This window comes from Astyanax mexicanus, chromosome 1 (assembly GCF_023375975.1).
Source record: "Astyanax mexicanus isolate ESR-SI-001 chromosome 1, AstMex3_surface, whole genome shotgun sequence".
NCBI classification, from domain to species: Eukaryota; Metazoa; Chordata; class Actinopteri; order Characiformes; family Acestrorhamphidae; genus Astyanax; species Astyanax mexicanus.
The window spans coordinates 82,901,404-82,914,971 of NC_064408.1; the positions used below are offsets into that span (position 1 = coordinate 82,901,404).

The 13,568-nt window shown below is 38.7% G+C and overlaps 1 protein-coding gene across 1 annotated transcript; it reads left to right on the plus strand.

Moving 5' to 3' along the window:
* The first annotated feature begins 63 nt into the window (after window positions 1-63).
* clu (clusterin) lies at window positions 64-12,919 on the plus strand. The gene is made up of 9 exons (XM_007255416.4): window positions 64-204; window positions 7,301-7,431; window positions 8,118-8,266; window positions 8,779-8,949; window positions 9,248-9,641; window positions 9,770-9,910; window positions 11,029-11,255; window positions 12,082-12,257; window positions 12,624-12,919. Exons 2-9 carry the CDS (start codon window positions 7,344-7,346, stop codon window positions 12,631-12,633), a joined length of 1,356 nt encoding a protein of 451 aa, XP_007255478.3. The 5' UTR covers window positions 64-204; window positions 7,301-7,343; the 3' UTR covers window positions 12,634-12,919.
* Window positions 12,920-13,568: the final 649 nt, after the last annotated feature.

Consider the following 13,568-nt stretch of genomic DNA (forward strand, 5'->3'; position numbering starts at 1 on the left):
AGACCTGCGGGTTTTGGGTCCGGCGACGCAGCGCTGCTGCCCACTAGCGGCCACACGAGTTATTACCCTGAAAACATTGCACAACTTCTGGAAAAGTCCAAAGCCACGGGAACATGAATCACACCGTCCGCAGCCTCCGGTATAAATAGAGGGGCAGGAGGCGTCCAGCTGCAGGGGCAAGAGAGCGCGCGCATCCACAGCTGGGTAAGTGCTGCGTTACTGAGGAGAGCGGGGCTTATTTAGGGCGCATGCACACCTTTCCAGAACGTGCAGTATTATATCAGTACCCTATATTAATGCATATATAGCCTTTATTTAAAATACATAATAATGCATATTAATGCATGCATACAGCCGGCGCTTCTATAAATATATTAATATTTTCATGCATGTATATTATCCTATTTTATGTTTCAAGTGTGAACGCTGGATGCATCCTTGTTCAATATGCTGTTTTAAAAAATGCTCAGGTGTGAAGCTCTCTTTCTTGTCATGCTATAGCATATAGCTAATGATACGTTGAAAACAGTAATTAATCATGGCTGGACATCATGTAAACAGCATCCAGCACAGCATGATTTAGCATAAAATGAATGAAAGAATGAATAGATAAAAGAATGAATGAATGAAAGAAAGAGAAGCTATGCAAATAAAAAGGCTAAAAAGAGCTACCAAGCGTGTACTACCAAGTATAGTGTCATTTATTCTTGTACACTGGATTGTTATTTAGTGAGTCAGCTGTGTTTATATGCATCTGGCCTGAGAGAATGTGCATTGTTTTTTTTAATGCAGAGGGGAACTTGACTCCCCAACCCAAACACTGAGGGAGGGGGAGAGAGTCAGCTGTGTCCTCACTGCAGCACATGAAAACTCAGCTTCATGAAAACAAGCAAATCCCTTCCAGCTTAGGCCAGACCATCTGCAGAGTAGAGCGGATTTTCTTTTAATACAGTGCTTTCCCATCTTAGCCAAAAAGCACCCCTGCCCAGCACGTTTTAGCTTTTAACTTTCTGCTCTAACACACTCACATTTTTATTACTTGACTAGGTGTGTTGGCAGGAGACAAAGCACAAAATATGCAGTGCTGGTTTATTCTAGGACCACAGGTCTGGGAAGTGAGGCTTTAAAAGATCAATTTCACTTCCCAAATAATTTTTTTATTTATTTTCCCAAGACCCACTTATGAAGTAATCAAATTTTGTTTGTCCCCTTTCTGACCTCTCTTCATGCTTTAGAATTAAACAGATTGTGTTGTTACCTGTTACTGTGCCCTTGGAACTGATGTAGGTAGCTAAATGATCACTGTTCTAATTTACCTGTGTTTTTTCCACTTTTAAATCATATAAAAATACATGAAATCAAAAAGCAGTCCAAAAAAGAAACTTTCCTTAGAATTTAAGTGTAAAGGGGTGGAGCAAAATTGATGTAGGCTGCACAAGCATAAGAAGAAGGTCAAAAACTTCATTACGTTCACTAAAATCAATATAATAATGTTTTGACAGAATGAAAGAACAACTGTCAGATTCACATTACACTGAAAAGTTAAGAATATCCCAAAACAGAGAGAAACCATGGTTTTTCACGTGTTTAACTCTGAAATATACTGTATTGTGCGCTTGGATTTTGTGGCTTCATAAAAAAAAAAAAAAGTGCATATCAAAAAAAAGTTTTTGCAAACTTATTGAAATATATGAACTGCACCTTGTGAATTGTATTTAAAACATAGTGTACACACGGCACCAAACTATGTTATTCTTTATTTTATTCCCATTTAAACTAACCATTCCTGATTTATTTTGGTTTGTTCTCAAAGACTGACTGTAAAACATTATGCACTGTCTGGAACTTAAATAAAGCAGATTATTAATGATAGTAACAGCACAGCAATGTGGGCTCTAGCTGGTATCATCTTTTTACCATGAGCATAAAAAGATGTCCTGACATTGGCACTAATATTAATACATACTGCAGATATTTACACCCACAAAGACTTTAGTGAGCCAAAGACTTAAGTGTGTTAACAAGACAATATCAGCTTAAACACGTTCACTTGTGTGCAGGATGTGGAATAATACAGTTAGTGTTAAAGCAAATATGGGATACAGTCCACGGGCTTATACAGTATTGTCCACACGTCTGAAAGGAATTTAGAGCTGAGAGCTTCTTATGTAACAGAGCCTCCCTACTATGATCTGGCAAAAGCTTTAAGTTTTTCTCCATGCACTCGCTCGCAAAAAATGAAGGCGCTCTGTAAACGTAACAGCTTTATCAGACAGACCCATGTTACCAGACTTTAGTACATGACTAGCATAAAAGTTCTGTCTGTCAGTATCGTGTAGCAGTTACACATACAAGCACATCTAGTGAGATCCATAAGTATTTGGACAGTTACACAGTGCAAGTAATTTTGCATTTGTACATCAAAACAATGGAATTAGAATGAAGCAATAGCAATTATTAGGTAAATGAAGTTTAGATTTTTAGATTTAATTCATAGATGTTTAGCACAAATATTGCACTGAATGTTTAGTAACCACAACATTTTTCATTATTTCTTCACACATTAAAGAGATGCAAGGCCTGTAGTTGATTCCAGTTGTTGAATTTGCATTTTGTAGTTGTTGATAGAAACTCTCAGTGTGTTTCCAAGAGGTGTCCAAAGTGAAGGAGGTCTAATAAAACCACTGAAAGAAATAGCAGAAACTTTAGGAGTGGCCAAATCAACAATTCAGATAAATCTTAAAAATAAGGAATGCACTGAGCAGATTGTTCCATATTAACTTGTATATAATTATGGCATGAGAAGAATGTGGGGTAGCCAGGGACATGCACAGGAATCTTGAAGGGCAGTTGCTCTAACCTGAAGAAAGCTCTAACCCCCCCCCCCCACAAAAAAAGGGTCTCTCTCTCTCCTGTATTCGTCTCTTTTCCGTGGGCATTTCGAATTTTCTGCATTAACACAACGTGCATGTGAATAATTCAAATAGTGCTTTATGTCCGTCATTTATCTTGCTTGATAAAATGAAATGTTATCAGCTGCATGTAACTTAGTTTGGTTAGCCTCCCACAAAACAACCTGAGCCATGTAAAACGTTGACCACAAGCTAGCTGGAGAGGGGGTTACAGCCTTCATTGTACTGTACCGTGACGTTTTACGTAACAGTGCCGCGAGACAGTGTCACGTGCACCCCCTAGTGGTGCAGGCCAGTTACTGCAGTGGCATGCTGTGTCACAGGACAGTGTACTGTGCTGTGACGTTTTACATGACAGTGCCGCGAGACAGTGTCACGTGCACCCCCTAGTGGTGCACGCCAGTTACTGCAGTGGCATGCTGTGTCACAGGACAGTGTACTGTGCCGTGACGTTTTACGTGACAGTGCCGCGAGACAGTGTCACGTGCACCCCCTAGTGGTGCACGCCAGTTACTGCAGTGGCATACTTTACATGGATGTGACGGTGCTACGTGTAAATAAAGAAATAGAGAGCATTAATTTTGCAGTAGAATGATAACAAATACTTTATATTAACCATTTTTATTCTGCAATGGGAGTTATACAATTTTAATAATGTAATAATAATTGTCCTGTACATTTCATTCGGATGTATTACATGCTCTGATTTTTTTTTTTTCTAAAATAATAACTTAATAATATCTTAGAAACTTATGACAATGACATAATGATGTAGCACATGTGAGTTTACATGTAAATATACATGATACATATATAAGTGTGTCAGTTCATAAAAAAAAAAAAATACTATTATTACATGCTCTCTGATTAATTAATGCTGTCATGTGCCAGAAACGGCAGACATGCTTTTATCTTAAAAGTCCTCTAGTGGCGCATGTCCGTTGTGACTGGAACGCCACAGCAGGCAATGTCTGCAGGATGGCAGGGTCTCAAAGCTTTGAGTTTACGTGCTCTGATGAAATTATATCAGAAGAAGATTGCCGCTTTTGCAAAGCACCAGCAGAAGCAACACGGCAACACATTGAGCAAAAGCACTTAAAATATGCCATCTATTACACTGACTGGTAAGTTTTTAAGAAGAGTACGGAGCCCGGGAGGGGCCGTGGATAAAAAATAAATAAATGAGTGAACAATATAGCAGTTCGTGCTTACGTGTTCTTTAATTCGAGTGAACGATTTGCAATAGAACTCTTAAGAGCAAATGGTCAAGTACAGCTGCTATTATAGTATGACTGTCTGAATGAATATCCTATGAACTTCACATATTGTCATGCGATTTAAGCAGCTGATTTAACTCGCAATATTAACAGTCAAAAGCACAGCAGCCGTCCTTGATTTGAAATCAGAAGTAACAGCCTGGCTCAGCTAGGTAAAGAGCCGTTTCCCCTTCACAACACTTTTTTACGCGCTGCAAGTGTAAATAACGCTGTCAGGTCCCACTGTCACTGTCTAACTGCTATGTAAAGTATGCCACTGCAGTAACTGGCCTGCACCACTAGGGGGTGCACGTGACACTGTCTCGCGGCACTGTCACGTAAAACGTCACAGCACAGTACACTGTCCTGTAACAGAGCATGCCACTGCAGTAACTGGCCTGCACCACTAGGGGGTCCACGTGACATTGTCTCGCGGCACTGTCACGTAAAACGTCACGGTACAGTACACTGTCCCGTGACACAGCATGCCACTGCAGTAACTGGCCTGCACCACTAGGGGGTCCACGTGAATTGTCTCGCGGCACTGTCACGTAAAACGTCACGGTACAGTACAATGAAGGCTGTAACTGCTGCTGGCTAGCTGGCTGTCAGATTTTTTTTGCTCCCTAAACGTGGCACAGTAGGTGGCTGTCAGATTATTTAGGATCACCAAACGTCCTAAACTCGACGACATCGGATTTTAGAAAAGTTGATTCTGATCATGTCTTGTAATACTGTGAAGGCTACATTTCAAGCTCACCTTCAGGGCAGTCGCTCTACTCCCACGGCATCTTCAAACTCCTCTTGGGTCTCTGCTAGTCGGCTGAAGCGCCGCCCGGTCGTGTGCTGCGCTTTTTTTTCTCTCGAGGTGTCTGAATCTGAATGATTGGCTCTGAAAACTTTGTTTTACGAAACTTCAATCAAAATTACGAATTATAAAGAAAATCTTGTTGAAATATGAAATCATATTTGCCTATATTATTTTGTCCCCTCCCTCGGAAGGGCAATATCAGCCAAGGACGGCAAAAGGGCAGTTGCCCAAGCACTGGGGGTAGCATAGAACGCAGTCATAGTCTGACACATTCCATGTCTGCTAAACATGTTGAAGCAATGTTATGGCATAGGCATTAATGGCTACCAGTGCCAATGGAACATATGTTTACAGAAGTGGCAGAATGTAAATTTTAATGTGAATGGAGCTATACTTTCTGCTCAGATTCAGTCAAATGATGCAGAACTGATGGGATAGTGGGGAAGTCAAAATTAAAGTAGAAACACTCAAACAGTAAAGCATCTTGAAGAGAAATGTAGCCCCTGCATGTCTTGATGAAGGATATGAATACAAGTGTTTAAAATAATTTTTATATTTATTACAGAAGTTTGTCAAATACATTTGAACCAGTGAAATGGAGATACTATGTAAAATGGATTAAAGCTGAAACGCAAATAATTATATTTGCTTTGTTTCAAAACCAGTGTGATGGGATACAGGGGCAAAATTATAAAATATAGGTAACTGTACAATGGACCTGACAGCTTATATACTGCAAGACAGATAGCAGATTCTACATGACTAGCAAAAACAGCACATGATTTAAATGCTGTTATGCTTATACTTTTTTGTTCTGTTAGCTAGCAGCTAGTGGTATGCTAGGCTAGCTAGTGCATGACTAGCATACCACGTGACCCCAGCATGAACCTACACATAGCTTCAGAAAACAGTTTTAATATATGATTTATGTAGTTCACGCACACAATACATAGCTTCTATAAGGAATTCCATTACTTGATACTGTTGCAGTTAGTATATAACTATCATCATATATTTTAGTAAGTTTTCCGCATATAGCTACTGGAGGACTACCATAAAAACAATATAATAATTTGCATAAATTAATAATAAGTATTAATGTGCAAATCTAATGCACATTATGAGGCTCTAGGTCTGTTTCTATTTCTTATCATGCTAAAACAAAGGGTGCTGAATTCCAGTCCTGTAGCTGTAACACCCTGCGGAGTCTGCATGCACACACAAGCACTTTTCAAAAACAGCTGTTTGCTGACACCCACATGATTAAAGGGCGTCTAAATTGCAATGAAAGATTAGTCGTGTTAAATATCTTTGTAATCAGGCCATCATTTTGCTGGACTAACAAAGAATCTTCTATTTTGTGTCCAAAATTACAACTACCAGTACAGTTACATAGTATAAATCATTCTGTAACTGTAAAATCACAGAGCAAGGCCAGTACATTTTTCCAAGGGTTTATTTGTGAGGGAAAGATACAAGTATGAAGAGTCAATGTTTCAATGTTTAATGTTGTCAATTGTTGTAAATGATTCTTTAAAATAAATCTTTAAAAATGTGATGGCACCAAAAAATACCAAAAGAATCCCCAAATTTAAAACAGTATGGAAGCCTTTTCTGTAATATAAACAACATATTTTTCAGTAGTTATTAAATAATAAAAAAAATTAAAATATAAAAACAATATGGTTAATATATCCAGAATGATAAAATTCAAAGAAATCTGTATAACATCCGGGATTATGTTATAAGTAAATGTAAAACATATCTCATAATAAAAACATAATAGCAATTAGCACACATAATGTTCTATGTAATAAGTTATTATTACTGTTCAAATTATATATTTGAAAAACATTGGCAAAAAGCAAGTATTTAGTGACTATACATTTTTGTACAGCTGTGTATTTTGTCTGGTTGCTTAAACAGAGCTATATTGCAAAAACAAAAACAGCCTTTCAAAAGATACAGTAAATCCCATAATAACTGTATCTAGAACTTGTCATAAACATCATGACCCCCTACTATTAGAGTTACAAAAACACAGAAAGTCAGACAGACAAAGCTGTCATCCTGGCTGTTTGTTCCAGAGCTAATAATAGCCACACGAACACAAAAGAGCCGAGCTAGCACTGGCTGGTGGAGAGCTGAAGCATGGCATGATGACTTGCAGAACTGAAATGACTGCAGTAAAATAACAACCACGTTACGTAATGATAATAACAGTCCAGCAGGTTTGCTCATATTTTTTAAAGTGGTCAGTGTTTAGTCACTTAATTTAACCATTATTATGGGTTTTGTAATGCTATGATTTTTCTCTATAGGGTTTTTCTACTTCCAGAGACTGGACACTGACAGTGACCGAAGATGAGGGTGTGTTGGTCAGTCCTTGGCCTCTCTCTCCTCTACATTTCTGCAGAGTGTCTGCTCCCCCCTTCCAAAGAGGAGCTTCAGCGTAAGAATAATGAACCTGCTTGTTTCTGCACAAACACAGTAATACAGTCTAATGAACACATGTTTACAATGTAAGTTTATTCTGTTAGTGTGGTGGAATAACCTGGACTGCTGTTATTTAGACAGCTCTGGGTTTTTTCAGTTACACACACTCATTTACAATTATTACTTTCCCAAAATTGGTTTCTTAAACCAACCTTGGCACCTCACGACCCACTTAACCCACCACAAAACTTTCCACAGCCCCAGGAATATTTTATTTGGTGTTTAAAACCAAATACAGCACAACCACTAACTTTCTTTTCTGTTCCTGTGCACGTAAAGCCTAGTGTTAGGTACTCCCAGAGCCTGCTTCACTTGTAGATATAATACGCCAACCAATCAATAATAAATTAACTAAGTGTTGATAACATACTAAATTACATTGACTGAACTATCTATATATTGGAAGAATATTTACTTTGTAAATATTAATAATTTTGGCCTACAACCCCCTTGCAGTACCTCTGCAGCCCTCAGGATAACAAAACACTGTTTCAGACATTAGGCATTAGCTCCTGAGCAAAATGAAGAAGATCTTTATACACTGATCTTGGCTGATGGAGTGTATAGGATACGTGGGAAATTGTCAGTTTTATTTTTGTTCTCTATGACTAACTCACACCTGCATTATTCATCTGTCCACAGAGATCTCTGAGAATGGAGAGAAGTATCTGGATAAGGAGATTGAAAATGCCATTAACGGAGTGAAGGAGATGAAGACAGTGATGGAGAAATCTGATCAAAATCACAAGAAATTTCTCTCTTCCCTGGAGGAAACTAAGATACAGAAAGAGGTTGGAGAACATGGTCTTGAATTACTGGTTATTCTCGCTTATTATATAAGTGTTGCTAAGCCCTCTTGTGCCATACCTTAGTATGTATTTTCCTCATTGTGTCCAGAGTAGAACTACACTGTACTGAAGTGCATTGTGTATTAGATAAAATAAAATCTCCCAATTGTACACCAAGAACTGATGGATGAATGAAGAACTATTCAACACTTCAAATCAACTCAAATCTGCTTTAGTTTAATAGTTTAGTAGTAAATCTCTGTGCATGCCAAAAAGGGTGTGTCAAGTTATTAGAAATATAATAATAGTAACAATGTTATGTGGTATTGTTAATGAATTTTGGAATTATTTTTATTGTGGACATTATTATTAGTAAATAAGTAGTTTTTTTTTTGTTTGTTTCTAACATAGCTCACCTGTAGCAAAATCAATGAAAATAGACAAATACACAGTCTCTCATGTCTCACTGATTTATGGTAGGCAGTTTGCTAAATCCATGTGTTGCTGTGTGTTAGGAAGCCCTGAAGGCCGCACAGGAGATGGAGGAGAAGCTAGATGAAGAGCAGCGGGTGTGTAATGACTCCATGCAGGCACTGTGGGAGGAGTGTAAACCATGTCTTAAGAACACCTGCATCAAGTTCTACTCCCGCACCTGCAGCAGTGGCTCTGGCTTGGTGGGCAGGCAGGTGAGAACATACAGCCCTCAAACAACTGCCAACATTTTTTTTAGACTCTATTGTTTTCTACAGAACCACTGATTTGTGCTTCTACTAGCCATCACTTTATATAGGAGCGGGATTTTATATTGTACTGACCTCTTTATGAGCTTCATTATTTAGAGGTACAGTAACAGGCTATAGTCCATCTGTTGCTGAAAAACTGATCAGTGAAGAATACATAAAGAACTAATAAAGTAAAGTCAAATTTGTCAAAAAATGTTTCATTTTTTAATTTTACGAATCCTCTTGTGTGTTCATCTCTCAGCTAGAGCAGGTTCTGAACCGGACATCTCCCATCTCCATCTGGATCAATGGTCAGAACATCGATACTCTGGAGAAAGAGGATCAGCAGCAGAGCCAGCACTTCCAGGACCTGGAGAAGCGTTATGGAGAAGTGGCGGATGGAGTGGACAGCATCTTCATGGACAGCATGAAGGTGTTTGACCACATGCGCTCGTTCCACCAGCCCAACATCTTCGTCGGCCCCTACAGAATGCCCAGCATCTTCAGCCAGCCGGCTCGTGTCTACAGATCTCCTTTCCAGGACCCCGAGTTCCACGGCTTCCACAACATGTTCCAACCCATGATGCAGATGGCTCGCAACATCTTTGGATCATTTGAGCCCTACATGGGAAGCGACATGGACCTCACCAATGAAGGTAAATGTCGTTTCCCAAACAAGCTTCAGCAAATGAAAATAATGATGGATTTAAGATATATGGCAGCAGGGTTATGATGTACTAATGCTGGTTGAACACACCTTTACATATTTGCCCTTATTTGACAGATGGTGCTGTGAATGAAGATGTCATCATGACTAAGCCTTTCGGGGATGATAAAATGACGTGCAGGGAGATTCGCCGCAACTCTGCAGGCTGCATTAAACTGCGAGGAGAGTGTGAGAAATGTAGGGAGATCCAGCACATCGGTAAGATGATGAGCAAGAACTTTTTTTTTAAATATAATTTTATTTCTAATTTTTCCCATTTTCTCCTCTATTTACACGGCCAATTACCCAACCCACTCACTAGGACTCCCCCTATCACTAGTAATGCCCCAACACACCAGGAGGGTGAAGACTAACACATGCTTCCTCCGATACATGTGAAGCCAGCCACCGCTTCTTTTCGAGCTGCTGCTGATGCATAACTGCCGAACAGCCAGCGCGCTCAGAGGAAAGCACAGCGGCTCGGTTGTGATACATCAGCTCACAGATGCCCTGTGCTGCAGACATCACAGTAAGAGTGATGTGGGGAGAGAGCGCCATCTACCCACCCAGAGGGAGCAGGACCAATTGTGCTGCCTCAGAGCGCCGGCAGCTTGATGACAAAGCTGCATGAGCGGGGATTCGAAACCTGCGACCTCCCGCTCATAGTGGCAGCGCTTTAGACTACTGGACTACTCGGCGCCCAAGACATTTTTTTTATATTTGTGACTTTTCGGTTTAATCTGCATTGATGATATGATACCATGTTTTATTCTTCAGTAATAATATTGACATGGGGCACTGAACCCTGGTCTGCTACAGGAACTGCTAAAAGTTAGCAACAATGCTCAAACTATGCAAACATTCAGGAAAAAAAATGATGGGATCTTGGATTTTTTTTTGTGACAAAAATTGTTAGATACATTTATCTATTATAATAGACAATTTCGTCGCTGTCCAATGAAAAACACTTATCTCCAAAACAGCAACTTTACAGGAGACAAAAAAAACCTTGTAAACTTTCAATGGAATTCAATGTAAAAAGAGTTTATTTTAGTTCATTTTGAAGAGTTTCTTTTGTCCCATGCATCAAGACGTTTTGGCACAGTGTACGGGACAGTTTGTCTGTTTAAATTATGTAAAATCAACAAAAATGGAGATTGATATTTTATTGGACAGCGACGATATGCTTTTCTGAGCATATCGCATAGTCAGTGCTTAACCTGAATAAATAAAATGAAAACTGCTATATGAACACAGCACAACAAGTTTATTTCTAGCTTATTTAAAAGCTTCAAAAGGTGAATACTAAAGCAGAACCTTTACATTTTCTAATGCAGATTGCTCTGGAAAGAAGCCTCTGGAAGGCCCCCTGAAGGAGGAGCTGGAACAGGCCCTGGCCAGGGCTGAAAGATTCACTCAGGAGTATAACAAGATCTTGAAGCACTTTGAGGAGGAGATGTTTAACACGTCAAAGCTGCTGGATATGTTCAACAAGCAGTTTGGCTGGGTGTCCTCACTGGCCAACCACACTAAGAGTGATGATGGAATTTTTCAAATCCAAGCGGTAAGACCTGAGGAAGGATAAATGCAATCTTAAAAAATAATAAAGCTTGCTTTTTGCATTTTGTATGGAATGTATGGAATCAAGACTGGCTAATTGGTGCAGGAATTGCTACTTAGCTACTGTACATACTAAGAGTACACACCAGAGGCAGGGCAGGTAGGGCAGTGGGGCAGTGCAAAAAAAATTATATATATTTTTGGTGAGCAGATTTATACATTGCAGTACAAATACTTACAAATAATAATCAACCCAGACAATGTTTTTTTACTTGGCTCTGCATCTTTGTGCTTTAACTGCATTGTAAATCCTTTCAAGTAAGGATTTTACCAGTCTATTGATATATTTCCTGTCCATTTAAGACCATTTTTTTCTTGAACGGAGCGTATCTATTTCTTTAAAGTAGGAAATGGGATTGTGATCTGGTGATTTTGCCAGACTCACACACATTTAGACCTTGTGCACTCTACTCAATAGTACAGAGGACAATTTAGGAGTAAATTGTCAGGAGTCAGTACAATTCCTAGTGGGCCATTAACATTTTAGTTTGGTTACAGTGGATTAACTTACATCATTGTTAAACACTAAATGTGTTTATGTGAAATGGTAAAAGTAAAGTAAACACATTGGAATTGGAAACCTCTGAGGTATTCTTAACACAGCCGACCAGCATGCCTCTTACGTCCCACTCCAGCTTTGACCCGACTGCAGTTCTGGGGTGAGGGAGTGTCATGGTTGTAATCTGCTAAAACATGAAGCGAAGTTAACACCTGTTAAATAGACATTTGAGCATGACACAATCTGAAGCTGTTTTGTGTTTTTTTTAAAGATAATATCCAAGTCCTCTGAAGATTCTGAGAAGCCAGCCGACACCAAAGTGTCAGTCAGACTGTTTGACGAGCCAGAAATGAGCTTTACTGTGCCAGGAGACATCCCCTGGAACGACCCCAAATTCTCAGAAATCACAGCGAAGGAGGCTCTGGAACGCTACAAACAGAACACTGTGTGAGTCTCATTACTCAATTTCATCACTGTTTGAAAACGCTAACTCTGAAAGTTGTGGTAATCCATTGAGCCAGGTCGATATATATATATATACATAAACGTTTTAGGGTTAAAAATATAGCCCCCAGAAATGTGATGTAAGGATTTTTTTTTCTGGTAAGCTGTGTCTGTCCCTGCCTAAACTGATGTTTTTGATATTTCTGAAAAATATTTGTATGGAACTAAATTATGGAATTTTGTCCAGCCTGTTGCTATTATTAAATAAAAAAAAGTAATTTAGTTAATGCCACTTAAAATTGCACTGGAGCATTTATCATTTTGCATCCTGAAACTAATTGTAATTTTGTTTTTTTTTGTTTCCTGTAGGGTTGCATAGTGAAGTTCAGAATCCCAGGAGAACCTTCTTTTTAAAGAATGGACTGAACAACTTCACAAGTCATTCAAAATAGCCCAACAAGCTTTTTTTCTGCATTAATATCTCAACAACCTGAAAGCTGTTTTACTTACCTAGCTGGAGATCCTCTGTCTAGCATTATTCCTGCTGATCCTCAATTAGGTGTCATAAGAGATCCTCAGGAGTTTGTATTACTAGAAATGTACTTCTGCAGATTCAGACATAACCAGCCACACACTGACAAATGTTAATAAAATATATAATGGAAGTCTTGTTTTATGTTTTCATTCCATTTCAAATGAATGACTGTACCGATATAGGGTAATTTCTTTCTTTAGAAACACTGTAGTGGAATCTGGGGAATAAGTCCTATTAATATTTATCCTAGATTATAATCACAAAATAAACGCAGGGGTAAGGTGGAATTAAGCTCTTTTGTTTCACTTTTCAGAGAAACGACACAGGCAGCACTGCACAACTTCATGTCTGAGGCTTGTCAAGACTTTCAACTGCAAAGTTTAGCTGGTAAAAAAATAAAATAAATAAATACAGAGTGAGCCCTATTGTGTCCAATGTATCACTTGTAAATCACTATTGCAATATTGGTCTTTACAGTCCTCTAAATCTCTCAAATTAATGTCAATAATAAATGACCAATATGTTCAAACTTATTGAAAGGGAAGGACTGAACATTTTTTGACAAGATAGGTTGGGGTAGTGATATTACTGTCACATGTGCATGGTGTCTTGTTAGCTTGCTGCTAAGAGAGTGGTTCTATCAGGTCACTATAAACCACAGCTATAAAACAATGCTGTAACTGAAAATGAAATGTAAAATTAATATAAGTAACATTTAATGAAAACATATAGAAATATAAAAATCTGCTGAATTAATCAGATAGTGTAACACCTCTAAA

Bases quoted from the DNA above. Each gene is read 5' to 3' on its own strand.
- clu (XM_007255416.4), top strand. From the start codon at position 7,344: ATGAGGGTGTGTTGGTCAGTCCTTGGCCTCTCTCTCCTCTACATTTCT. The intron at 8,267-8,778 runs GTTGGAGAACAT...GCTGTGTGTTAG, and splicing joins AAACTAAGATACAGAAAGAG to GAAGCCCTGAAGGCCGCACA. The intron at 9,911-11,028 runs GTAAGATGATGA...TTTCTAATGCAG, and splicing joins TAGGGAGATCCAGCACATCG to ATTGCTCTGGAAAGAAGCCT.